The sequence below is a fragment of the Seriola dumerili genome, unplaced genomic scaffold, assembly GCF_002260705.1.
Source record: "Seriola dumerili isolate Sdu_G_001 unplaced genomic scaffold, Sdu_1.0 BDQW01000088.1, whole genome shotgun sequence".
Classification (NCBI taxonomy): Eukaryota; Metazoa; Chordata; class Actinopteri; order Carangiformes; family Carangidae; genus Seriola; species Seriola dumerili.
In genome coordinates this window covers 13,817,312-13,842,721 of record NW_019174343.1, presented here as the reverse complement: position 1 = coordinate 13,842,721, position 25,410 = coordinate 13,817,312, and the positions used below count along the sequence as shown (strand labels likewise).

The 25,410-nt window shown below is 40.0% G+C and overlaps 3 protein-coding genes across 4 annotated transcripts; all 3 read left to right on the top strand.

Moving 5' to 3' along the window:
• Window positions 1-894: 894 nt before the first annotated feature.
• LOC111221646 (microspherule protein 1-like) lies at window positions 895-6,043 on the top strand. 2 transcript variants are annotated; one of them, XM_022745113.1, is made up of 14 exons: window positions 895-1,042; window positions 1,671-1,825; window positions 2,017-2,155; window positions 2,262-2,426; window positions 2,565-2,674; window positions 2,798-2,906; window positions 3,001-3,139; window positions 3,922-3,997; window positions 4,122-4,150; window positions 4,420-4,512; window positions 4,626-4,708; window positions 4,848-4,935; window positions 5,376-5,503; window positions 5,629-6,043. In XM_022745113.1, exons 2-14 carry the CDS (start codon window positions 1,671-1,673, stop codon window positions 5,713-5,715), a joined length of 1,401 nt encoding a protein of 466 aa, XP_022600834.1. In that variant the 5' UTR covers window positions 895-1,042; the 3' UTR covers window positions 5,716-6,043. The 2 variants fall into 2 exon arrangements, with proteins under 2 accessions (XP_022600834.1, XP_022600836.1); XM_022745115.1 differs by lacking the exons at window positions 895-1,042; window positions 1,671-1,825 and having other exon boundaries at window positions 2,077-2,154; window positions 2,260-2,426.
• Window positions 6,044-8,955: 2,912 nt separating this feature from the next.
• suox (sulfite oxidase) lies at window positions 8,956-17,492 on the top strand. Its single transcript, XM_022745512.1, has 5 exons — window positions 8,956-9,121; window positions 11,962-12,032; window positions 12,354-12,525; window positions 13,716-13,988; window positions 15,004-17,492. The coding sequence occupies exons 2-5, from the start codon at window positions 11,974-11,976 to the stop codon at window positions 16,225-16,227; spliced, it is 1,728 nt and encodes a 575-aa protein (XP_022601233.1). The 5' UTR covers window positions 8,956-9,121; window positions 11,962-11,973; the 3' UTR covers window positions 16,228-17,492.
• A 3,491-nt stretch (window positions 17,493-20,983) lies between these two features.
• LOC111221853 (matrix metalloproteinase-19-like) lies at window positions 20,984-25,202 on the top strand. Its single transcript, XM_022745438.1, has 9 exons — window positions 20,984-21,199; window positions 21,386-21,471; window positions 21,617-21,747; window positions 22,421-22,633; window positions 22,745-22,990; window positions 23,524-23,649; window positions 23,912-24,076; window positions 24,160-24,287; window positions 24,397-25,202. The coding sequence occupies exons 1-9, from the start codon at window positions 21,104-21,106 to the stop codon at window positions 24,625-24,627; spliced, it is 1,422 nt and encodes a 473-aa protein (XP_022601159.1). The 5' UTR covers window positions 20,984-21,103; the 3' UTR covers window positions 24,628-25,202.
• Window positions 25,203-25,410: the final 208 nt, after the last annotated feature.

The window sequence follows — 25,410 nt, the reverse complement described above, 5'->3', positions numbered from 1 at the left end:
TAGCTCCCAACTGCCAAATAGCACACTAGAAAAGCAACATTTATTTAACGCTGTGTGTAAAGTTTGAGCGTGGCCCTATTGTGTAGTACAGTATGCGGAAAGTTCTTGACAGATCTTTACCTTCGCGCTGAGGCTTCACGGACACGTTTTTGTCTGCAGTATGTTTCACTGTGCAACAGGATGTTCTAGTCCATTCACTATTGTCAATGTGACTTCGCTGAACCTGGAGTGTAGTGAACAAACTAATGAACCTATAGAAATAACCAGGATAACTAAGAAGCCATTTACTGCATATATCATTACCCCAGAACATAAACAAATATAACTTCACTAAGACTGTAAAAATGTTAGCATCAGGTGGAAAACTATGTGTCATCAACCACAGACAGTAATATCTGTTAGTTGCCATAGCAACTCAATCCTAGCTCACCTTGCGTGCCAAAAGAGATTGTTTTTCACTGGAACTCGCGTGGAAAGACATAACCTTGCAGAGTTTATACCACAGGTTTTAAACACAGGAAACAGAAATTTACACAACAGTGGTCAAATCTACACTGTTCTTATGATCTCTCTCTGTGGGTGCAAGTACTAGTAATTGTGGCCCCATGTACTACTACTAGTAGTAGTAGCCTGCTATTGGGCACAGAAGGAAGGAAGTCATGATATCATGACAATATCATTGTGCTAAATGCCACTCTATTTTTTTGATAGATCAGCAAACAGCTAGTTTTAAAAAAAAAACGGGACAAGTCACTCATTTTGAAATACTTACGGTAGGTGTGGATTTCATGTAAATTATTAATCTATATATACAGTAGATCCAGGTCTACACTCCAGTCCAGGAGGCGGCGGTAAAGCTCCAATCAAACCTCACAGGAAGAAAACAGCAGAGAAGCTAATGCTAACTAACAGGCATACGTCAAATCAATGTAGCCAAGTGACCATGTAGCTAGCAGTGAGGTGTTGATAAAAGGCATTAATAGATTATACAGACTCCGGTTAACGGATAGGATATCACAACTTCGGAAAATAACGCTGAAAGGTGAGTCACAAGACTGGGTAGCTGGTCGTATTAGCTCGCAAATGAACTAACTGTAGCTAGCGCGAGAACGTTGTGCTAGCTAAGCTAATGCTAGCTAACCAACATAAACCAGTTTTATTTGGGTCAAATTAAGTTGGAGATGCAGATAGACTGTGCTACAGTGTTGTCTGGATTGGCTTTCTTGCCCGACTATGCAATTCATTTCATATTAGATATTAGATATTGAAGGCAACAGGAGAGGCTATGGCTAACGTCAGATGTAAACAAAAGACATGGCTAAGTTGATTAGCTTGCCAATTCCCATGACTCCAATAACTGCAAAACTAAAGCACAGCCTGGAAATGGGTCTCACAAAATTTTGAGACGAAGTCCAGGCTTGTACCTTATGTATCTACTTAAGTTAAAGCTGAAAAATCATGTTAGCATACAGTGTTAAGATGTTCACTATCAAGGGATACTATTAATGGTTAAACTGGTGAACGCAGACCGACGCGTTACACATTATTCCTTGCTTTACTTGCTGTTAAATGTATAAGGTGTGCCCCAGAAATAGTGCCTGACTCCTGCTGCTCTGAGCCGAGACGTTACTAAATTATTTTCCTTGGGGATTTATGTTGTGACTGAACAGATGCAAGCAGGTGACCCTGGAGTTGGTGCATCTATGGCAGTTGCTGGTGCCCAGAGTCGGTCAGAGGACGAGGAGTCGCTCGGAGTAAAAGATGTGAAAAGGACAGCAACACAAGCATTTGGCAGTGGTGTTCCAAAACGCAGAAGTTCCTCCAGGTTTGATATATTTGCTTGTATATTTTACCGTTAATCTAGTTGTATATAAGCATAGTTTTCTTGGCAGTAAAGAATTTATTAATAAAATAAGAAATTAGATGTGATGTGTAGTGCTGTTCAGAATATTTGATGTAGTGCAGTTTGAAAAATTAGGAACTGCTTTATAAATGTTGACAAAATAATGTCTTCAGGTCAATAAAGAGAAAGAAGTTTGATGATGAGCTGGTGGAAAGCAGTCTTGTAAAGTCATCAAGTAGAGTCAAAGGCCCTCCTGTCATAGAGCCTGTTCGCTGTTCAGGGAGTGAACCTTCATCGAGTGAGAAAAAAAAGGTACGTATGACCATAAAATCCACAGATTCCCTCAGGAAGCAATGACTAAGCTATAGCTTGCAGAAGTTTGATGGATAATTTTTGTGACTTTGACACTCTTTGTCAGGTGACAAAGTCAGGAACTGCTCTCACACCGCCTCTCACCATGGTAATAAACCCTGCACCTATCACCAAAAGAGTGAAGAAAAGCAAGCAACCTCTACATATTACAAAAGACCTTGGACGATGGAAACCCACTGATGATCTTCTCCTTATAAATGCAGTGTTGCAAGTGAGTGCAAACCTTAAAATCGTTATATATGTATATTGTTGACAACGTTTATTGTATGAATCTGTTTGCCATTTTATGAAACACCAGTGTTAGACGTGCACAACACCAATCTTGTATTGTGTATGTATCTCTTTCTAGACCACAGATCTAACCTCTGTTCATCTGGGTGTTAAGTTCAGCTGTCGTTTCACTTTGCGGGAAATTAAAGAGAGGTGGTACGCTCTGCTGTACGATCCCGTCATCTCAAAGTAAGAGACTAAGCAGACAACAACTTTATCTCTCTGTCCAAGTATTTATACTTCACTTTTTGTTGACAGCTTTACCCTTTTATTACCTTTGAATCACATTCTTTCTGTTGTTTGTATTTTTAGGCTGGCATGGCAGGCCATGCGGCAGCTTCACCCAGAGGCCATTGCAGCAATTCAAAGTAAAGCTCTCTTCAGTCAGGCTGAGGAGGCACTGCTGGCCAAGATCGGTTCAGTACGTAAAAGTATTACTTTTGGAACATTGTCATCTCATGAATTTACACATTTGTACTCACAAGTGGTTTTGTATTACGTTTGTCATCGAACAGACTAGTCAGCCGAAACTGGACGTTTTCCAGGACCTTCTGAGCAAACACCCTGGTGTCTTTCACCCATCTCGCACTCCCAAGAGCCTGCTGGTGCACTGGCAGCTGTTAAAGCAGTACTACCTACTGGATGACCAGAGTGGTGAGTTTCATTGCCCACATTTGACAATTAAAGGCACCATCCTGCCAGTAAAGCGACAGTTTGACATCTGATAGTATGTAGTCAGTTATACTTGGAAAGCTCTCTATTATGAAATGAACATAGGGCAAGCCAGACTCATCACTCTGTGTATCTAGTTAGAATGAAGAATGAAGGGTGAATTGCTGCAAGTAACACATTCATCCGAGCAGCTTAGGCAGACTTGCATTTGCTTTTAACCAATATTTAAAATGGTTAAACAAAACAAATGATATTAACCCAAACAGAGAGTCATTCTAATGAAAGAGGTTAAATATATTTTGACTGTTTTTTCTTGACACACAACCAGGCTATTCAACTCTTAATTGGGATAACTAGAATGGCAGTCAAAATTAATTAAGAAGTTTTCATTTTGGTATAATGTTACTAATATTACAACTGCAGTGAATTGCCATTGTGCCTGCTCTGTCTTATGTCTTATTGATTTCATCCAGTAGTTGTGACTTTCCTCTTAGTTTTATTACAGCTATTTAGCACATTAATGATCACCTTTTAGAACTGATTATGCTTCTTTAAATGATTAATAATAAAAATCTGGATAGCTGACCGCAGAGAAATCAGGCAGTAATGAAGTCTTACTGGATGAAATACAATATGCCAACATCTGTAGTAGATGAAACTTACGATGGAAATGATGCAATTTATTGAATGTATGAGAAGGAGTTGGAGCTGGAGTTGGTTTTCTGAAACAATGTGAAACATGTAGTCTTAATTGTGTGTTGCAGTCCAGCCTCTCCCTAAAGGTGACCAGGTCCTCAACTTCTCTGATGCTGAACAGATGGTCGATGATGTAAAATTAAAGTAAGACAGTCTTTCAGTTTGCATTATTCATCTTATCATCTTATGGTTTTTGCTACTGATGTGTGTAGTAAATGTGTAATATATGTACAAATTTTCAATGCTGTTCATGTTTCTTTTCACACAGGGAGAGCAGAGATGAGGTTTTGGAACATGGTAAGAAATCATTATAAAGACACAAGTTGTACACACTCCATCTTGCTCAGCATAAGTTACATTGGATATGTCACTTGTGAAGGGAGGGTGAAGCTCTGTTTTATCACTTGGCCTAATGAAAAAGCGGAAGTCACAGTGTGGTTTAGTTATGGTTCAAGTTGTTATTATCAAGACACTACATTAGATTGTTATCACAGCCAGAAATGTTGTAATGGATTTTATTGTCACTGTATAACATGAATGTAAAGTCTCCTTCTCTTTCTTTTCAGAGCTGATGATTTCTGATCGCCACCAGAAAAGGGAGATCAGACAGTTAGAGCAGGAGCTGCCTCGTTGGCAGGTTCTCGTGGACAGTATCACAGGTGCGTAAAGTTTCATTTGCCAAGCACAAGCAGACAGCTGTTTCGGGTGTATTTGTTTTAAGGAATCCAGTCTGGAGGAATTTATTTGTGTTCACGTGTGTCTGTGTCACCAGGGATGAGCATGCCTGACTTTGACAACCAGACACTGGCAGCACTACGAGGACGAATGGTGCGCTACCTCATGAGATCACGAGAGGTACTTTCCTTTCAGAAGCAGTAGTTACAGAGAAGTAATGCAGAGATGTCATGCAAAATGAAGGAAACTGTGAAAGGTTTATTTTATCCGAGTAGTTTTCCATGTGTTGCTAATTATTTTTTGATTCTTGTTCACACAGATTACGTTGGGCAGGGCGACTAAGGACAAACAGATAGATGTTGATCTGTCGCTAGAGGGACCTGCCTGGAAAATATCAAGAAAACAAGGTGATTAAACTTGTACCTTGTCAGGCTGTAACATCACATGCAAAACAACACTCTAAATATATTTTCCTTTTTGTAACTGAAAGCCCCTGAGAGAATGGAAACAACAGAACAAAAACTAGTCAAACATTCCCAATATTGAACTCTGGAGCATTTTTAATTTCGATTTTTGAGATTATTTGTCTTAATGATTACCACAACTGTTACATTTTTTGAGCTCAGTTTGTATTGAACACTGTTGTGCACTGATAATGAATACAAACTTGCATTTCGACCAGCGGAAATATTATGTTATAAACAGACTGCTGATTTTAGATCTCTATTTGTTTCTTTTATCAGTTTTATTCTCGTGTTGAAGCTTAGTAAGTGTTTCAGCTAACATCATTCGTGTGACGTTGGTGACAGAAAACATAACTACGAATATATGTTGTTGACATTTACAGGAATTATTAAACTGAAGAATAATGGAGATTTCTTCATTGCCAATGAGGGCAGACGACCCATCTACATAGATGGCAGACCAGTCCTGTCAGGCAACAAGTGGAAACTCAATAACAATTCAGTGGTGGAGGTGTGTGGTCCAACCAAGTTGTATAAGATTTCAAATGAAACTACCATGTTATATTTGGTACTGGTCATACCAGGTCATGGTACTGAGTGAGGCATGGCGATAATATTCTGTATCTGTCTCTTCAGATTGCAGGTCTTCGCTTTGTGTTTCTAATTAACCTGGAACTCATCTCACTAATAAAAGCTGAAGCAGCCAAAATGACACAGCAGTGAATGCCAGCCGCCCAGCAGACGAATCAATATACAGGATATACTGGCAGACGAATGGACCAGTCAGCTGTTCTTGCAAAGCACAGCAGTGTTGTGAAGAATCGGATTGACAAAGGCCATGTAAACATGAAATGTGAATTGTAAACAGGCTACAGCTAAATCCTGGAGCAAAATAGTGACAGGTTTTTACTTGATGTTTGAACATTTTTCATGTTGTAATGTAGATACTCTCATGGTAGAGCCTTGTTTTGTTTTTTTCCAGTTTTTCAGAATATTGTATTTAAATTCTGTAGTAAAGCTTTTTCAAGATATTAAACTTGTATACACAATGTTCTGAAGTTTCTGAAGTTAAAAACTGTACTGCGTGATACAACACGCCGTGCATTTGGGAAGGATTCTGTCATCTCTCTATCTGTAAACAAGCAGTTCATGCAAAAATGAAATACACAGGATAATCTACTAATAATCACATAATCAAGGAGATTTCTTCTACACTTAGAATAGGCAGATAATGCAACTCTCAGGTGACTCACACAAGTCCTTGATTTTTTTTAATATATAAAAACAGGCAGTGGTTTAACAGATCAGTGAGACTGACTGTTAATAGCTTATGTATCCTGTTATAGGAAATCAGTTTAAGCCTCTTGAATCTGCCACACAGTCAAATCTAGTAAATATTGATGCATCAGATATACTGTATTTTGATAAGATTTCACTGAACTTGAGCAATTTGGTGTTAATAGTATGTTTGTTATCAAGATGAAGATGGGGAGAATATGGGGGAAAACAAATATCTGTTTCTCTTTGTTTTTCTTGTGGAAGAAGTTCAGACAGTAGGTAGTGCTAGAGAGCCCTGTCAAGACAGACAGCAAGGGTACCATACCAGGTTTTAAACATGCACATACTGTAAGTGACTCCTCCTTCTCCACAGAGAGGCAAATATCCAAACTGTTCTGCTTGAAACTAACTCTTATTTCACTTCCTTCATTGAACTTTTAGTCTGAAACTTTTTGTAATTCTTCTGGACTGGTGATGCTGCAATACTGCTGCTATTTCAAGGCAGTTTGTTAGATACATAATTAACTGCAAAACAGTACAAAAAATCTTTGGGCCCAGTATCATTCAGAAATGTGGTATTAAAAAAGGGAATTCCACAACAACAAAATATTCAGGATATTTAAAACATGTACAGCTCAGATAAACAGATAGCTCCCAACTGCACAAATAGCACACTAGACAAACATTTATTTAAGGTGTGTGTAAAGTTTGAGCGTGGCCCTATTGTAGTACAGTATGCGGAAATGTCTGACAGATCTGTACCTTCGCGCTGAGCTTCAGGAACGTTTTGTCTGCAGTATGTTTCACTGTGCAACAGGATGTTCTAGTCCATTCACACAAGTGACCTTCGCTGACCTGGAGGTGTCAGTGAACAAACTAATGACCTATAGAAATAACCAGGATAACTAAGAAGCCCATTTTAACTGCATATATCATTACCCCAGAACATAACAAATATACTTCACTAAGACTGTAAAAATGTAGCATCAGGGTTGGAAATATTGTCATCAAAACACAGACAGTGAATCTGTTGTTGCCATAGCAACTCAATCCTAGCTCCCTTGGTGCCAGAGATTGTTTTCACTGGAATCCAGTGAAAGACATAACCTTGCAGAGTTTATACCACAGGTTTAAACACAGGAAACAGAAATTTTACACAACAGTGGTCAAATCTACACTGTTCTTATGCTTGTCAAACATGTAATTTCAGGACACTAGGCTTTCAGCAAGGGAAGAAACTTCATCAAAGAGCAGCGGTAACTGTAGGTTTAGTGTTAGAATTGTCAGACTCAAGTTAATTTGTGGACAGGCAAAGCAGATTTTCACTGGATTTGTAGTGACTTTTTGAATTTTTTGTCAGTGTTCGTACTTCCTTTTATACTGACAGACACACCAAACAACCTTTAGGAGCTTGAGTGTGAAATATCTTCATGACATGCAGGTTTCTGAGTCTGTATCTTCTCCATTCAGCAGTAAGTTGTATATCTTAGTCAAAGGTGTATTGTGTGACATTTGTTTATTAAAAGTAGGGTTACAGAATTTCTCACAAAAATGCATCTGAGAACACATTAGGCAGGGCCACATAAGAATGCTAGTTAAAACAAAAAAATCACTCAATTGTTCTCTTCAGAAAAGCAAAAGTGAAAACAAATGCTGTGGACTAAGGTTTCATGAGAAACACCAATTTCACTTCTGTTACTGCTAATCTTTCCACTTTGCATTGCCATAGTGTTTAGACTTACAGTATCTCTGGTGAAATTGTTATATTTCACCACATCTATTTACTATCCACTTATAACAATAAAGTTTCCTGATAAACACTTTCTTATTGACTCGGCTGACAACTGATGCCAGCCAGCAAGAGCACTGATGTTCAACTTTGAAGATAGATAACTAATAAAATAAATCCAAATGGGGAAAAATGACATTACTTCACATGAACACATGCTGCTTCTTTCTGTTTTCAACTTCACTAGTGGCATCCATCCATTCATTTTGCTTCTGTCCTTTCTGAAGGCATACTGAAAGAGGAAAGCTACATCTTTGTGTCTGCCATCCAAGTGCACTGCTGACTTTACCTGGTTATCTTTAGTTATTGTAGGATGTGAGCTGAGATTTGTGCCTCTCTCAGATCATCCCTCAAGTGTGGTTAAGCTTCTGTTTTGTTTTTATTAATACAGCCAAACCAATATTGCAATATTCCATTATTAGTTGACAATTTTGTGTTTTATTCAAACCTTCAGTGCACTTCCCCTCTGCATGTCAGTCAGTGTTTACCTTGTAAACAGAGGTGCCTTCAGGGTTCGTCTAGAAAGATTGAATACTGGAAGGGACTGAGCTTGGAAAATCAACAAAACTGTGTTGGAGCATGTATGGATTTTTTTTCTTTTTTAAAAAGTAAATTTGGCCAGTATTTATCCCTAGTTATGGAGATGTTGATAGTATATTAATGACTGCTTAATCCACTTTGTTCCAGATAGGGGTTAGGGTTTGCCCTTTTCCTGAAGGAAAGTGGTCCAATCAAAGGGATTTTTTTTACAACCTGGCTTGTTGAACGATTTTAAATAATTTTTTTTTAGATAAATTTCTCATAGTATTCATCCATTAATTAATCCATCCAAATGTTTGTTTTTCAAAGTGTTACAGTCCTTACACTCGATTATATTTGGGCGCGATCTGTACACTAGAGAGCCTTTGGGTTGGCGCATGACGAGGCGTGAGGTACTGAAGAACTAGTTGTGTTGAACGCCCCACGGTCAGTAACGTTTCAGAGCCGTGTTACGTGGGTAATCAGTTCGGTTGTGCATCGTGGAGAGCACCTGGGTTCAAGCCAGCGACTGACACAGCAGAAGTGAGTAACGTTAGTTTGGTTTGGTTCAGTTGAAGAAACAGAAACTGGTATAAAGCTTTCTCCTGTTTGTTATGAACGTATCTGAATGAGTGGGTCAGGCAGGCTGTCGATGGTAAGCTTGCTAACTTGAGTGTTAGCTAAAGTTAGCCACAAGGATGATGATGAAGCGCTGCAATTTAAGGTTGCTAAAGGACCTTACGTGTATTCGCATAACGTTAAGGTTGAAGCAGATTAAAGTTTCATTAATTAAGATATTCACTGCATTGGACTGCAACTAACGTGGTTACCTTTACGCTACCTTAACTCGCTGAGATGTTTGCAACCCTTAGTGAAGACATTTTTAGGACCTGTCCACAACTCTACGAGGCTACTATAACCAGCACACGCTGCTAACTACATGATATAAGTTGTGTACACAGATCTTGTTGACCAAATGTCCTCACAAAACAGTAAAGTAAAATGTTGTTAGCAAACACATTTTATTCCTCACGTAACAGCTGCGATAAATTAGTTGTTTTTGTTTTAATTTTTTCTTCAATTGTAGACCATTTCTGATTTTGTAATACTGTGTTGAGGGCTCGAGTGCCCGACACCACACACTCCATCTGCCATCCCTGACCGGAGTATTTACATTGCAACAGCTCCTTAACTGTAAACAGTACTATAGACTGTAAATAAAGAGGTACACATGTAATACATCACTGTCTTCAGTGAAGCCTTGGGATGGTCATAGTGAATAAATATTGTAGATAGACTTGTACTTTTCGAGCTATGAGGACATTTTCAGTTCAAAGTTTTTGGCTTAAAAGCTCTAACGGGCTCAGTTACCAACAGCAACCAGTTGCCAACTGCAGTTGCTGGCCAGAAGTTAATAAAGCAAAAATGACTGATTGATTTGACTGATTTAAATTAGGTCCAGTTTTGCTGTCAGCCACATTGTCCTTTCCAAGTAGGACAAACCACAGTAGCTTTATGGCAGCTCAAAACAGGCGGCTGTGATTAATGATATTAACATTACTTGATATCTGCAGTGTTAAGGTCAGGTCATGAATTAAAGTCCATGGTGCCGTTGCACTCCATTAAAATGTGAACCTGTGTGTGTGTGAGAGAGAGAGAACCACTGTGAATTCAGCACTTGTACTCATCATAGTAGCACCCATATCACTGCCTGAGGTGGTAGTAGGATTATCATTGCCACAAATACAATCACCCATAGTCCTTCAGGTACTCCTTGATGAAAATTGATGTTGACATTGTTTTAATTCAGCTATGGCAACATATGGCTCAATGGCTCCACATTATCATTCCTTTTCATGAGAGAGCACTTGTTTTCTCTTACTGAAAATGTTGTGAGACAAGTCAAAAATAGGGAAGGAAATGAAGAATGAAGAAATTAGTGAAATTCTTGTAGCTGCCTCAGTGAAAGCTGGTTGGAGATAACCCCGGGTAATCTAAATGGCCACCTATAAGAGATAAGGCAGGTGCCACTAATTGATAAAGCAGCGTGCCTCCACATAATCTGTTAATTTATGAGTGACATTAATGCTTTTCTTCTAGCTGTTTAAATTGCCTTCATACTGTTCAAGAAAAGCTTGTTCTGTTAACTTTGGTCTGATGCTGCAATTAAAGACGGAGATCTGTAAACTTTTAATCTTCCAGATCTTTCCTCATAGCGTGCGGGCCTACCCATGAGGTAGAAAAAGTTTAGAGACATTTGTTCCATTCCTTGGTTCAAGCTGGAGTCATTACTGAGTCTTGTTTCCTTATTTTGAAAATGTTAAGACATTGTCAGCAGCAGAAGATAAATCTGTTTTTTATTACATTTCCCATTTAATAGTAATACATTTTCAGTTAGTGTCTTAATTGGACACTGGACAGTCTGTCAGTATTTACTATAATGACTTTACACATCGGCATTGATTCTGCTGTTAGGGAAGAGGAAACTGAACCTCCTCCTCCTTTCCTCTGTTCTGGTTGGCTCCTTTTGCAGGATGAAGTTACTACTGATTGGTCAGATCAGTAAGAGTTCAAGGGTTTAAAGGTTCACTAGGTCTTTTTTTTTTTTTTTTTTTTCACAAGAAAACATGCTGAAAAAACTGCATTAGACTATACACAGCCTCCAGGGCAATGCTATGTTAGATTCACTGTGTCCTAATGCCTCCATGACAAAGCCTGTATTCAGAGGGACTGTTGCAGGCCTTTGCAAGCTGAAATTAACTTGTACAATTTCCATATTTTTCTAGTCTGGCCTAATGCACAATCTAATTCAGTGCTCATTTTAAACACATGTAAGGCTAATTGTCAAAAGTATATGAAGCTGCTGATGGTTTACAGGAACAATTGTGCACACTAAATGTGGGTGGGAAAATATACATTAGCCACCAGCTAAATGTAGGTAAATGTTTTCTGTGAAAGGTCTGTAGCCCGTGGTTGTTCATCATTTTGATCCGAACCCAGTGTTACAGTTACATTTTGCATAGAATTACAGACAGCCAAATTAACAATAAAGCAGAAACCGGCCATGTTATGGTGCATCACATCATTTTATACAGGTTAGTTTGCACGAATAGGACACACCAAACATGTCATACAGACAGAAATGGTCGTCAAGGTGCAGCAACTGGCAAATCCGCACTGCTGGCAAGACAGAATCATGTTAATACAGTCTGCTTAGCAAAAGGAAATAATTTGAACTCAACAGATTGAATTTCACCATGGTTTTTGTGGTATATTTCAAATTAGAAGAAATTCAGTAATTTTTAATTTTTTTATTTTTTGCAAGGTGCTGTTTATTGTGACACTGTGAAATGACCTTTTTCCTCAACTCAATTACTCCCTAGAACTTCAATGCAATGCTGCTTCTCAGACGTTGCCACAGCCTGACTCGATTTGGCCCTCTCACCACTCAAAGGTACAGTACTGTAACAAAATGGCCATTTGTCACATGTATTATACCTGATGTCTTGAAATTAACTTGGCTTACTGCCAACAAAGTATTTGCTTTTTGTCTGGTATGAACTCCACCCAGTCAAAGGTTTCGGTTTGATGAAGGATACTAAAATGAACAACTCGAGCTGTGTTTAACAAATTACTTATATTTTCAACATGGCCTGACTATGGTGTTCATCCCCTTTTTATGTTTTATTTCACACTTTGTGAATTCACCATCACTACCAAATGAGCTCGGCTTGTTCTGCATAAAAAATACATTCCCAGTTTTTTCATTTCATAGGCGTCAGGTTGCACCTGCTGTGGCATCGTGTGCAGTTCGTCTCTGGAGTAGCAGCAGCAGCGACGACCAGAGATCGTACCAGCACACACACAGTCCCAGCTGGAGATATGGCCTGGCCGGACTGCTGGCTGGTACGGGGGTCGTTCTGGCTTACGGCCTCCACCAGCACAAGGTTGGGAGCAGATAAGATGTGTAAAGGCATGCGATGTATGATTAGCTTTTGTTGTGCTAAAGACTAAATAATGTCACTGAAACATGTTTTTTAATTGTTCAGCCAACCAAGCAATATGAAGACATGATTCTGATTGAGACAAGACATTTTTTACATATTGTACATCTACACAGTTAGGAAAACGGTAAAAACACCTACTTATTTAGGTGAAACGTATTTGCAGCCCTGCAACCCACTGTCTGCACTCCTTTGTCACACAATATAATATGCTGCTATCTAAATTAGTGTATTGTTTGGCAAATTTAAATGGTTTTATAACATTGAATTTAGGGAAGAAGAACTTACAGTGTTCCCTCACACCTTTTTATGGCTTATTGCTATTTACTGTAAGGGCAGTGACCTGTCGTACTCTTGGTTCACTCCCTTTCACATTTCATGTGACTCAACATGCATACACATCTTGAGCTTAGCAGAACGTGTTCAGAGGAAATAAAGAAACGTTCAGACTTAAGAAATTCAAGTACAGGTTATGACATCTGCTCTCCAAACAACTGACTATAAATGCAGAAATGATTTAGTTGCATCTTTAGATAGGTCAGGATGTCATTTTTCATATTTATTATTTACCAAGCCTGAATTTTGGAGTTTTCTGTATCTATTTCTGAATCGGCATAAGGGAGGACATGACTTTGATCTACTCGAACATTGTAAATCCTGTTTACATGTTAACTTTTCCAACTAGCAGTGGAGTTCTCCTCTATAAATATGTGAATAATTAACACAGTGATGCTGCCAAATGTTGGTACAAGACTTTGTGTGGTAGTAGTACAAATCATGCATTTTCTTCAGAAGCTCTCATTTTTCTACTTTGTTTTATCTCAATCCTCCACAAGTAATGGGCATTTCAAAGAACTTTTAAAATCATTAACAGCTCAGTAACATGCTGTTGCTGCTTGGCAAACAAACGCCATCTGGTCGACCAGTTATGTTTGCGCAATTAACAGTAAAGCCTCTAGTTTCATAGTAGTGTGGTCCTGCATTTTGGTCTAACATAATGACAGAAAATTACAATTACAATAGTGACTGAAGAACCCAAATAACCATGCAGTCAGAGTTGTGCCATACATGTAATTTTGGGGTATTGAACTCTCTCATATTTGGTTTCTTCTCCTGTCTCTTCTCTCCTACAGGCTGAGCAGGCAGACACCGTCAGAGTGCAGACCATAGAGAGGACCTCCTCTCTTCCTATCTTCAGCCAGGAAGAAGTCACAAAGCACCGCTCTCTGCAGGATGGCGTGTGGGTCACTTACAAAGGTGGTGTCTATGACATCACTGAGTTTGTGGCCATGCACCCCGGTGGAGATAAGATCTTGTTGGCTGCGGGTGGGGCCCTTGAACCGTTTTGGGCGCTGTATGCTGTACACAACCAGGAGCATGTGCTGGAAATCCTCTCAGAATATAAGGTGAGCACACACTTGGGTTCTCTTTATAATTTAAAAAGGACTAAAAAAGATTTAAGCCTTTAGCTTCACTTTTCATCAGGTTAAAAATAGGACACGCATGTTGTCCTGTAAAACCATGAATAAAATTAAAAAAAAAGGTCTGGTGACTACAACCAATTTAAGTTTGTTGTTTTTTTCTGTGAAATGAGTGAGCTATAGGTAAAATATTAACAGTGGACTCCCTCAGTGAAAAAAGGAGTTTTCAGCAGATGTTAACTGGTCTTGTGATTGGAACGAGTTTCATCAACGTCCACGGCGTCCTGATTCAACTTTGAGCTACCATAGCAACAATATAGGCACACACACATTTTGTTTTAATCTAGCTCAACTCTGTCTTTTTAAAGCCTGTCTGTTCATCTGACTGCTCATGTTTCTTAACCAGTTGGACCTATTGTCAGTGATGACAATGAGTTTGTTGTTATTATACTTCATGATAGCTGCAGCGACAGTTAGAAAATAAAAGTTTGTTTTGTTTCAGTGCTTCCAGCACATGCCAATCACAACACAAAGACACCAACTCAAGCATTTACATCTATTAAATATTGTTTGATTAATCTTTGAGAAATTGAAACAAAGATTGATGTCAGCCTACAGTATGGCATTGCTCTCTCTAACTGCATTAGGGTTACTGAGAGAAGTCTGTTGATTTTTATCCTGGGAAGTTCATGTCATTTATTTTGTCCATCTTGCATTTGAGAACTGAAGACAAGTATGTAAAGGTCTACTGCGCACTGTATACTCAGGAAAAATTTACAGCTGTAGGTTAAATCTTAGCACTCCCTCAAGTGGCCAGTGAGAAAATTGCTTGTTTGATTGGTGGATTTTTTTTTTATTCAGCTTGAATGTGTCCTGTGGATTTTTTTTTGTAAACAAACAGTCATTTGTCTTTTTGCCTTTTGATATGTGTTTTAGGCTGTTTTTAGATGAAGGCATTGATGAGGTCTAATGCAGCTTTTGTGTCTTCGGTTAATAAAAGGTTGGTGAGCTGAGTGCAGAAGACGTGAAGAAGCAGCAGGCTGTGAAATCATCTGACCCCTACTCCTCTGACCCAGAGCGTCACCCTGTCCTGCACATCAACAACCTCAAGCCCTTCAATGCTGAGCCACCTCCTGAAATTCTCTCTGACAGCTACATCACCCCATCTGCTTTCTTCTTCAAGAGAAATCACTTACCTGTTCCCAAGGTAGACCCAGCTTCTTATCAGCTCCATGTGGAGGGACTACCTGGAGGGGTGCTGACGCTGTCTTTAGAAGACTTGAAGACTAAATTCTCCAAACACACTGTCACTGCCACACTGCAGTGTGCAGGTAACCGTCGTTCTGAGATGAATAAGGTAAAGCAGGTGAAAGGACTGAACTGGGGCATTGCTGCAATCAGTAACGCCACATGGAGCGGCGCTAAACTCAGGGATGTGCTGCTGGCAGCTGGGTACGGGCCAGATGTTGCCCAGTGGGCTTGCCATGTTCAGTTTGAGGGACTGGACAAGGATGTGACAGGTACTACCTACGGTGCGTCCATCCCTCTAAAGAAGGCAGTTAGTGAGGAAGGTGATGTGCTGCTGGCTTATGAAATGAATGGCGAGGAGCTTCCTGCCGACCACGGCTTCCCTGTCCGCGTTGTGGTACCAGGCACAGTAGGTGCACGTAATGTTAAATGGCTGGGAAAGATCATAGTGAGCGCAGAGGAGAGCAGCAGCCACTGGCAGCAGAACGACTACAAGGGTTTCTCCCCTGGGACGGACTGGGACACAGTGGACTTCAAGTCTGCTCCGGCCATCCAAGAGCTGCCCATCCAGTCTGCGGTCACCACGCCGGCAGACGGGGCTGTGGTAGATCGCAGTGCAGAAGAGGTGACTGTGAAAGGTTATGCCTGGAGCGGCGGGGGCAGAGAGGTGGTACGTGTAGACGTTTCTCTAGATGGAGGAAAGACGTGGCAAGTGGCCCAGCTGAGGACCAGTGACAAGGGACAAGCACCTGAACCCTCACCTCCACCAGGACAAGCCTGGGCCTGGAAGCTTTGGGAGGTGACGGCTCCTCTTCCTGCTGAAGCTCAGGAGCTAGAGATAGTTTGCAAGGCAGTTGACAACAGCTACAACATGCAGCCAGACACAGTCCCTCCCATCTGGAACCTGAGGGGGGTCCTGAGTAACGCCTGGCACAGAGTGAAGGTGAAGATCAGAGAAGATGAGAATGAGGAATAAACTCAGTGGTTGGATCCACCTCCAAGTTGCAGAGGTTTAGAGAGTGGACATCGTCTTAAATCTCTTGGACTCAGCAAGAAAATATTTAAAGGAAAAAACAGTTTCATAAAGACAAAGCACACAATATTTTAAAGTATTAAAACAAATACATCAGGATTTTTGACACATAGTCTTTAAGTTTAAGCAGTCGTGCTGCCTTTGAGATGTGAAAGATTCTCAGCGGTACCTAGCGTAAAGCTAAAGGCTGTAACCGACTAAACCAAAAGTCTCATCCAGTGATGAGTCACTTACACTTTGGTTCTAAGTGAACATGTGAGTCTTTGAGATTTGTAGGGCAAAAAACATTTATTTTTTTTAATCATTATCAACAACATTCTTAACACCGAAGATGCTTGTGTGATTACCACGCATGTTTAAAGCCTAATTTTATTATTATGCATATTATGAAATCTAACTGAAATATAGAGACATTTTGAGTTTGTTGTAGCGTTATTACTTTAAATGAAGGCTACTGGAGTTGCTTTTATTTTTACCAGTTTACCAAGACTGGAATCCTCTAGGAACTTTTAAAACATCTGTTAGAAAACATTTTTTGTTATCTGCAGCTGTGGCGTTGCTGATCAATTACCTCTGCAAAAGATAAGCTACTGAATTTCAGTAGCTTAAAGAAAAATTACTAGAAGTATCTGTCAGTGGCTGAGATCATCAATTCTTGCTTTTTAGCAAATCACAGGTGAACTGTGACCTCGGGTGCTCAGTCTGTGCCCTAGTGTGTCACAGTTGGTATGAAGTACCAGACCTCACTGTGGAGATCCGGGTGAAGTTTATACTACAGCACATTGCAGAGAGATTTCTTAACCAGCTTTGACCTGATGTGTCAAAAAAAGACAGATCATTGTGCTTTGTTTCCGTTTTCTGAGATGAGCAAAAAAAAAAGTTTAGAGAAAGACGTGATTCCCTATAAGGATAGAGAAAAGTAATAAACAATGTGTAAAACCATGTAAGCCACAATTAAATTGTTAACCTAAATATCTTCCCTGTTAGAACTTGTTTGAACTGGAAGAACTGCACAGCTTGTTTTTCAGAGTCATTGAGATATTCAGTCATATTAATGTTAATTCATCTGAGTCATGTTGACAGTTGAATCTGTCAAAGCCGCTGAATTCCTGTTGTGGCAAGCAGCCCTATGATTAGCATTGAATTACACTGTTTTGTGTAAAATGAACATTATCATTGAAGATGATGAATAAAGAGCTCTAATTTTACACTGGCATTTGATTCAGTTATTGCTTAGAGTCACTACCATACAACACATAGACTGGCTCTTGTTTTGTGAACAGACATGAAAAAACTTAAAAACATTTGGTGTGTTAGAATTATTTAAAGTCAAAGAGCTGCAAATAACCACAGGAGACACAAAACAACCACACAATCAGTTCTTTTGTGTCTCTGAGTCTGGGTGTCTTGCTCCTTTGTAGAAGGTGTGGGAGAGGTCTATACATATGTGATGCAGGGTCTGTTTTTCCTGTCTGAAATGTATTACAATGTATGTATTATTACATTGTGATACCAGATTCAGGGGTCATATCCTGGATTTTTGTCTTTGGCACCAAAGTAAATTCGAATTGTAAAACTTATGAAGGTTTCTAGCTATCTTTTTTACATTGTTGATTCTTAGATGTGGTAACAGAGAAAACAGGATATGAACTGACTCAGACAGCTTGCTATAAAAAGATGTTGCAGCTGGCAAGAAGGTGACAGGAGGAAGGAAGGGAGGACAATTTAATGTAGAAGATGAGGTGTTGGGACAGACAATTATGAAAAAAAAACAACAGAAGTATGTGGTCAAATCTACAACAATTTGAGCAGTTTTTAGTCCAAAACTACATTTTCACCTTGGAACAGATGATTGATTTCTTAAGGAACTAATGAACTGGGAGTTACAATGTTGTCATCATGAGTAGCCCGGCCTTACACTCTGAATAGGATTAAAGTGATATGGATGTTCTTCCACGTTTTCTCTGACTGCAGGTGTTTTTTAATATGATAAAACCTTGTATATTTCTGTAGTTTCCATACATGATAAATGCAGTGGGACTCATTTGTTTATCAGTATCTCGAGGAGACTGACCTACTGGGGAGGTTCTCTGGCAGTCATGTTTGTTATAAACTTTTCTCTCTGGTCCCTGACTCATAAATGACTAAAACTGTGGTAAGCAGAACTGCGTCGGACAGATGTAGAACAGCACATTTATATAGTACTGCAATTGACCCAAGCTGTGAGAATGAATTTATTATGTTGGTTTCACACAAAGCCATGATGCTGGTATGAGTACAACAATGTACTACTCACCAAGACTTAGGAGAAATGACAGAAGGAAAAGGGAAGTAAAGTCAGCAGCAAAATGACAAATATCCGTTCGCTTTATTTTGATGAGACTTAACAAATCGCATCACTGTATAAAACCATATTTTTACATGTTCTATTTGCTCATTGCTCGGATCCAACGCCTTGCTTGTTCATGCTTTCTGTTCCTTTTCTCTCATGGTCACTAATAATCATCCTGCCATAACAGTGACAGGAAACAGATGAAGCCGACTCTGACTAGTTTCACTGTTCCCTAGATCAGCAAGTACAGAGAATTGTATCACATTGGTGGTAAATGCAAACCAGTGCACAACAGCTTTCATTTATTTTCACTCTGCAGTAAGTTGTGATACAGTGAGGAATGTGCAGCATGTGGATGGAGGCAGAATACGGCTGTTGGAGGTTTTTCTGTGAAAATGATTGAAGGAAAAGGGAGTGTAAATGACACAGCCTTGCCTAATTGTCTGCTGAGTAATTCTTAACTTAATGCTAATATGCAGATAAATGCCAGGGCCTATTAACACCTTCTGTAGCATGGAAATTTTCTACAGTTACTTTGCTCTGAGTTTAGGGTGTCATATCACATTATAATTGACAGTAGATGAAAAAGTTATTTCTCTTCCCTCCTGTAAAATTTGGATGCAAGTTCTGCAGTTGGCATACAAAGGGAAGTTTATAGTGCTACTGTGTTGTCTCAGGTTTTAGTCTGTGTACTTCTGAGGCCACATGATGCTAACCATGCACTGACATCTTGAGACCAGCTGTTTCACCAGCTAATACTACTGTAACATATAAATCCCTTTCATACAACAGTCCTAAACTTTGCAAGGTTATAATGTAGGCACAAATGCTCAGTAAGAGTACGACTACATCAACCTAAACTGAATATTTATTATTTATGTGGACTTCATGTTGCTTGAGGGTTTGGATGAAATCTACACACCTGCAAACATAACTTAAGTGATCACAAAACACTGCTGTTGTCCTCAGATGATCTGAATCTAGCAGGAATTAAATTTGGCTGACAATGCCACAACTAAAATTATCTTCCCTTGACAGAAATGGTAACAAGATGTCATCCCACTTAAGCACCCAAACTTGCACTTCCAGTTCTTGGAAGTTAAACAACATGCATCAGCAGAATAGCTTCTTTACTCTTTACTCAATTATTTAAAAATAAAAGGGCATATGATGCACAAATTGCTCTGACATCATTATATACAGTATATAAACCTGTAACTTGTAACTAATCTTTATTTGCCGGAATCAAAAAGAAATATTCAATGCTTAAAGCTCCATTTCTAATCTTGTGACCATGTAAATTATATTTCCCATCAGAATTCAGAGTTGACTTAAAGCCTAATTTCTGGCCTCTATGGGGAAGAAGAAGAACGCTACAAAAGTCTGACAAATCCACAGCCCTGACATGTTATCACCTTATGTTATCGCTAGCATGTTAGCAAAACAGTTCCAGCAGACACAAAGTAACTTTATCAGTGGAATCAGGTTTCTGGCCACTGAATTTATTTAAGTATCCACTCTCCCTCCAGCACTGTCCCTGTCAACTCCTAAGAAAAATATTTGGCTCTTTTCTCAACTCCATGCTAAACTTTCACTAGGTAGTCACTAACTTTATCTGTCTTCTTTGGTGATGGGATAATAGCATGTAGTGGGCTTGCAAGAGCTTTTGTTGTTTGTTTTTTTTGTTGCTAAAACAGTTGCAGGCTAGAGCTGAAACCAAACCAAAAAAAAAAAAAAGAGCTAAAAGAAGCTAAAAAGCTTGAGAGTTGGGTGTAGTTCTCTGTGGGTCCCCAGTGAGCATATTAGTGACTTTTTAGCCACTGTCTGATGGCTGTTTCTTTGTTTGCATTTCAACAGTTTGATGCCTATTCCTGGTTAGCTGTCAGCAGGGATGGGTAAAATAATGGCTACATTACAAACACAAATATTTGTTCCAAATGGGATGTGTATGGGGATGACAGGAATGTGAAGATGGAGGGTGAAGCACCTCCTGCGGTTTAGGCCCATAATTTAACTGTGATACCTTGGACACAACACCACTGTATTAACAGCAGGGGATCAACAAAAAGGCCATAATCCTGAAGGAATAATATGGGAATGGGGTAGTGATTGTTCAGGGTGAGCGCCCTCTGCTCAGTGGTTTGTAAAAAGCTGAACTGAACCCTACTACTGTAGACTTGACTACAGCCTGTCGACTCTATAAATTGCTTGAGACTCCTGCTGGAGCTCCACGTCCCCTCTGAACAGCTGTACAATTTAAAAGCAGACATGTTGGCTGTAGGTCAATTGGCTGCTCTTGAAATCCTCATTCTTCAGAGGTGGATCATCGTAGCCACAGGTCTGACTCATGCGCCGGGCTGAGTTTAAAACTGCTGGAGCGCTCACAGAACAAACAGAGTCTGCTGTGGGACTCTGCCGAGCACTTCTCCAGCTTTAAAGCATCCGCCCTGGATATCTGAGACGGAAACCATTGATGAAAACTTGAAAATGGACTACGAAGGGCTGCTGGTGCTGCTTCTGGTGCTCAACCTCAGTGGAGCATTTTGTGCAGTGGTGCAATGGACAGAATTAGATGAAGCAACGGTAGGATGAGAGTTTGTTCTGTCATCTGTTTGAATTCTGACATTCACATGATGCTTTTGACTCATCTAAGCAGGAATATATACTGTATACACAGACATGGTCTTTTCATTTTTGTGCCAAATAAGTTGGGCTACAGTATTATTTTAAGTACATGAGAGCTTTATTTCTCTGCTTGTACATTTACAGGCTTATTTGAGGCAATATGGCTACCTGAATGACCCTGCTGATCCACAGGACCCTCATTACCTGGAGGAGATCATTGACGCTCTTAGGTAACATAGACAATTTCCCTTTCAGGGGGCAACACAGGTAGCAAGTCACGCTACTCCCTGATACAGTGGAGGAGAATGTGGGTCATCTTTTTTTTTTTTTTTTGTGAAATCAGTTTGCAGATTTTCAATCACCTACTTTCTCCAGGGTTTTTCAGAGGGTGAATGATCTGCCATCTACTGGAGAATTAGATGAAGCTACCTTGGATGTGATGAGACAGCCACGCTGTGGCATGGAGGACCCCTTCAACAAGAAGTTTAACAAATACAGAGTGATGGGTGAGTCACAAAGTCTGAACATCAGTGGTTATAACATTTATTTCACTTAAATAACTTCACAAATATGGCTTTTAAAAAAAAACAAAAAAACAACAACAAAACAAACAAACACACCTTTAGAGAAAGATTGAGGTTTTGGTCAAGTGTGAACTTTTTCTGAATTAAACCAGACCACAATCTTTCCTTAACAAAGTGCTATGAGTGCCTAAACATAAAAAGTTTAATAATGCAGTTTATTTTTTTATTTTTTTATATTGTCCTGCAAGAGCAGATATTTTGGCAGGAAAAAAAGAGTGTTGTCTGTGAACATTTTACTGTACATTAAGTACCAACATATTTGTGACTTGCCAAATACGTAAATTAATTTCAGTCTCTTTTGTTTCCCTCAAAATGCATTTGGTGCTGCAAACGATTTGTATATAAATGTCATTTCTATGAGACAGGGCTGGTTAATCACTGACTGATCTGAATAACTACTTAAAGCTACATAAATCACTGTTTGGCCACTAGAGGGCAGAGGAGCACACACACAGACCTTACCAACAAAAATCCGGCACTCAACATATAAATAATCCTCTTATTTGTTGTGGGGCAAAAAACTATATCCGTGCACCTGATACATGTTGCTGTTTTGTTGTGGTGACTTAAGAAAAAAAGGATTCCTCTCTCTCAGGTCGCTGGAGAAAGAGGAGTCTGACCTACCGCATCTACAACTACACACCTGACATGAAGAAGACAGAAGTCAGGGCAGCCATCCGCTCTGCCTTCGCCTACTGGAGTGATGTGGCTGCTTTGACCTTCAGGGAGATCGACTACGGCAGAGCGGACATAAGGATCTCCTTCCATAAGAAAGATGGTTATTGCTCTGTCCCGTTTGATGGCCGTGGTGAGTTTTCTCTATTAATATAGGTATTTTTTTCACTATTGAACAATGCCGACTACTGTCACTTGGCCCCTGAAACACAAAACTTAAATTGTTTGTTTGTACCATCTGCAGGTCATGTACTGGCCCATGCTGAGTCGCCAGAATCTGGTATTGTTCATTTTGACGAGGATGAGTTCTGGACGGAGGGAACATATTATGGTACTAATCTGCGTATTGTGGCTGCCCATGAAATCGGCCATGCCCTCGGCCTGGGTCACTCTCAATTCAGGAGTGCTCTGATGGCACCGGTCTACTCTGGTTACCGTGTCAACTTCAGGCTGCATTCAGATGATGTGATCGGCATCCAGGCGTTATACGGTGAGTGTGTCAAGAAGGCCCAGTAACATGATGGTGTCGAGATTGGAGCGGAGCCATCCTTATGATATTGATGGTATTGCATCAGCACCTTCACCTCCAGATATAATAACAAGAGCTATCCTGAACCTCCTCATGAGGCTTTAGTCTCCTTGCTGAGGGTGTCATTGTCATCGTTTGTCCTCTGAAAAGAGTGGTTATGGGAATGATTGTAGTCCTGCTTTGTGGTTTGAGATTAGAGCTCAACAACGAGTGACAATAAGCTTCCAGGCCTGTGTTGCTTTGTATGTTGGTCAATAAGTGTCAACAAAATATACCAAAGATAAATTAGAGGTAGTTTAAATACATTAAATAGTTTGTCCACTGACAAGTTTATTTCTACTCTTGGCTGGAACAGGCCACAAGGTAACACATGCAAAAGTCTGACTGTTTAAATTCTATCTGTCTGGAATGAAACATTATTCAGGTAGCATTAAAGTGTCAAAATAAGGAAAGCGTGCATTCATGCTACAACTTGTCTCTTCTCTGTTTTATAGGCAAACGCATCACCGGCACTTTAGCCAGCCCAACAACCACAGACGGTCTATTTGCCACAGAAAGCAGCCTTGATACTGAGAGCATTCCTGACCCCTGCACTGCCGCACTGGATGCCATCATGTTGGGTAAGCTACAGAAGTAATTACAGGAGAAGCCCTAGCTGCCTGCACTGTAGTTTGACTTGACTTTAGACCACAGCAAATATACACACTGGATTTAGAGTGGGTAGACTGGTGAGCTACAATACAGTTCTGAACATTTTGATATGTGCGTTTTTGAAGCAAGTCATACAAATCTCGTTTTCACAATGGCGATTTGTTGACCATTTTGATAACAGGCTTGAGAAGTCACAGGATGTGTCACTGTATTGTATGTATGTTCAATCAGGTCCTTGGAGGAAAACCTTTGCCTTCAGCGGTGATTACGTGTGGACCATCTCTGATCTGGGACACAACACACCCATAAAAATCGACAGGCTGTGGAGGGAACTCCCTGGGAACCTGAATGCTGCTGTGCACTCGCAGAGAACCAACAAGACTTACTTTCTCAAAGGTAAAGTTGTTGCCTAGTGCTACTGCTAATACTACTTTCAGTTCTCTGGACTTGTGTGAATGTTGGACTCTTTCTGGGCACAGGAAATAAAGTGTGGAGGTACACCAAGTTCCTGCTGGACTACGGCTACCCCAAACAGGTGAAACGGATCCCTCCTAATATTGATGCAGCCTTGTTCCTGGAGAAGAACAAGAAGATGATCTTTATTAAGGTATCTATGATCAAACTATGAGGAGCAGCAGCATTCTCACATATAAATGGGTCAATATTCATACCTCGTCTTGCAGAAATCACAAATCTTTTTCTGTCTGCCTGTTTAGGGTTCAGAGCACTGGCAGTGGGATGAACTGCGGTACAATGACTTAAGCATCTACCCCAAACCGCTCTCCATGCTGTTCACTGGAGTGCCGTCCAGTCCGGATGCCGCCTTCACCTGGACCAATGGCAAGATCTTCTTCTTCAAAGGAGACGAGTACTGGAGAGTGAATGAGCTGCTGAGAGTCGAGAAAGGATACCCACTGAGCAAAAAGGAGCGCTGGATGCGATGCTAGGTGTGCAACCATCAGGGGGCAGTATGCGCTAAGAGGTCTACAGCAGGGGTGCTGGTTCCACTCCAAGGGCATTGACAACCACGCAACCTCAATAGCAGTGATCAATTGTGAAATATCACCTAACAGGTAAAAAGAATAGTGTGTGAATTGACTTTATTTCACTGGATCTGATAACAATCGAGCTACTCGTTCCCTCCAAAGCAGGCTGATTCTTGTGAGGCTTACTTCTTAAGCACAAAATGTGTGTTTTTGTGACTGTGAGAATTATGTAAGCTGAGCTATGATCTCAGGGAGAAATCAAGGGAGGCCTTCTGTTTTTCTCTCTAACATATGTGTTGGATTATGTCTTAATGCTTTCAGTACGATGTAATATGATGATGGGAGTGTGCACTTTTCTCTTCAGACTGTAACATTTTGTTGAACCAACTTCTTAAGTATGTTCATTGCCCTTCATTGTTACTAAACACTTACACCATTATCTCATGTATCACACTGGTCTGTGAGAAATCATGTGGCATGGATCTGTGTCCTGATTTTTTTTTTTAAATGAAAATCTAACATTTTGTAACATTAAACAAAACCTACTGTCTGCAGTAAAACGGTCTGTCTGATTCAGAGCTCTGTCACCAGAAAAGTGGCTCAACATTCCCACAAAAAGGATAGAAAACGATTTAATGTTCGCTATGATGAAAGGCCGGTCTGTCCTGCATTGTGTTTGTCTGCAAAAAAAAAAAAAACTTTAGAAGCGCCATGGCAACCCCGACCAATTGCAGAGTAGGAAAT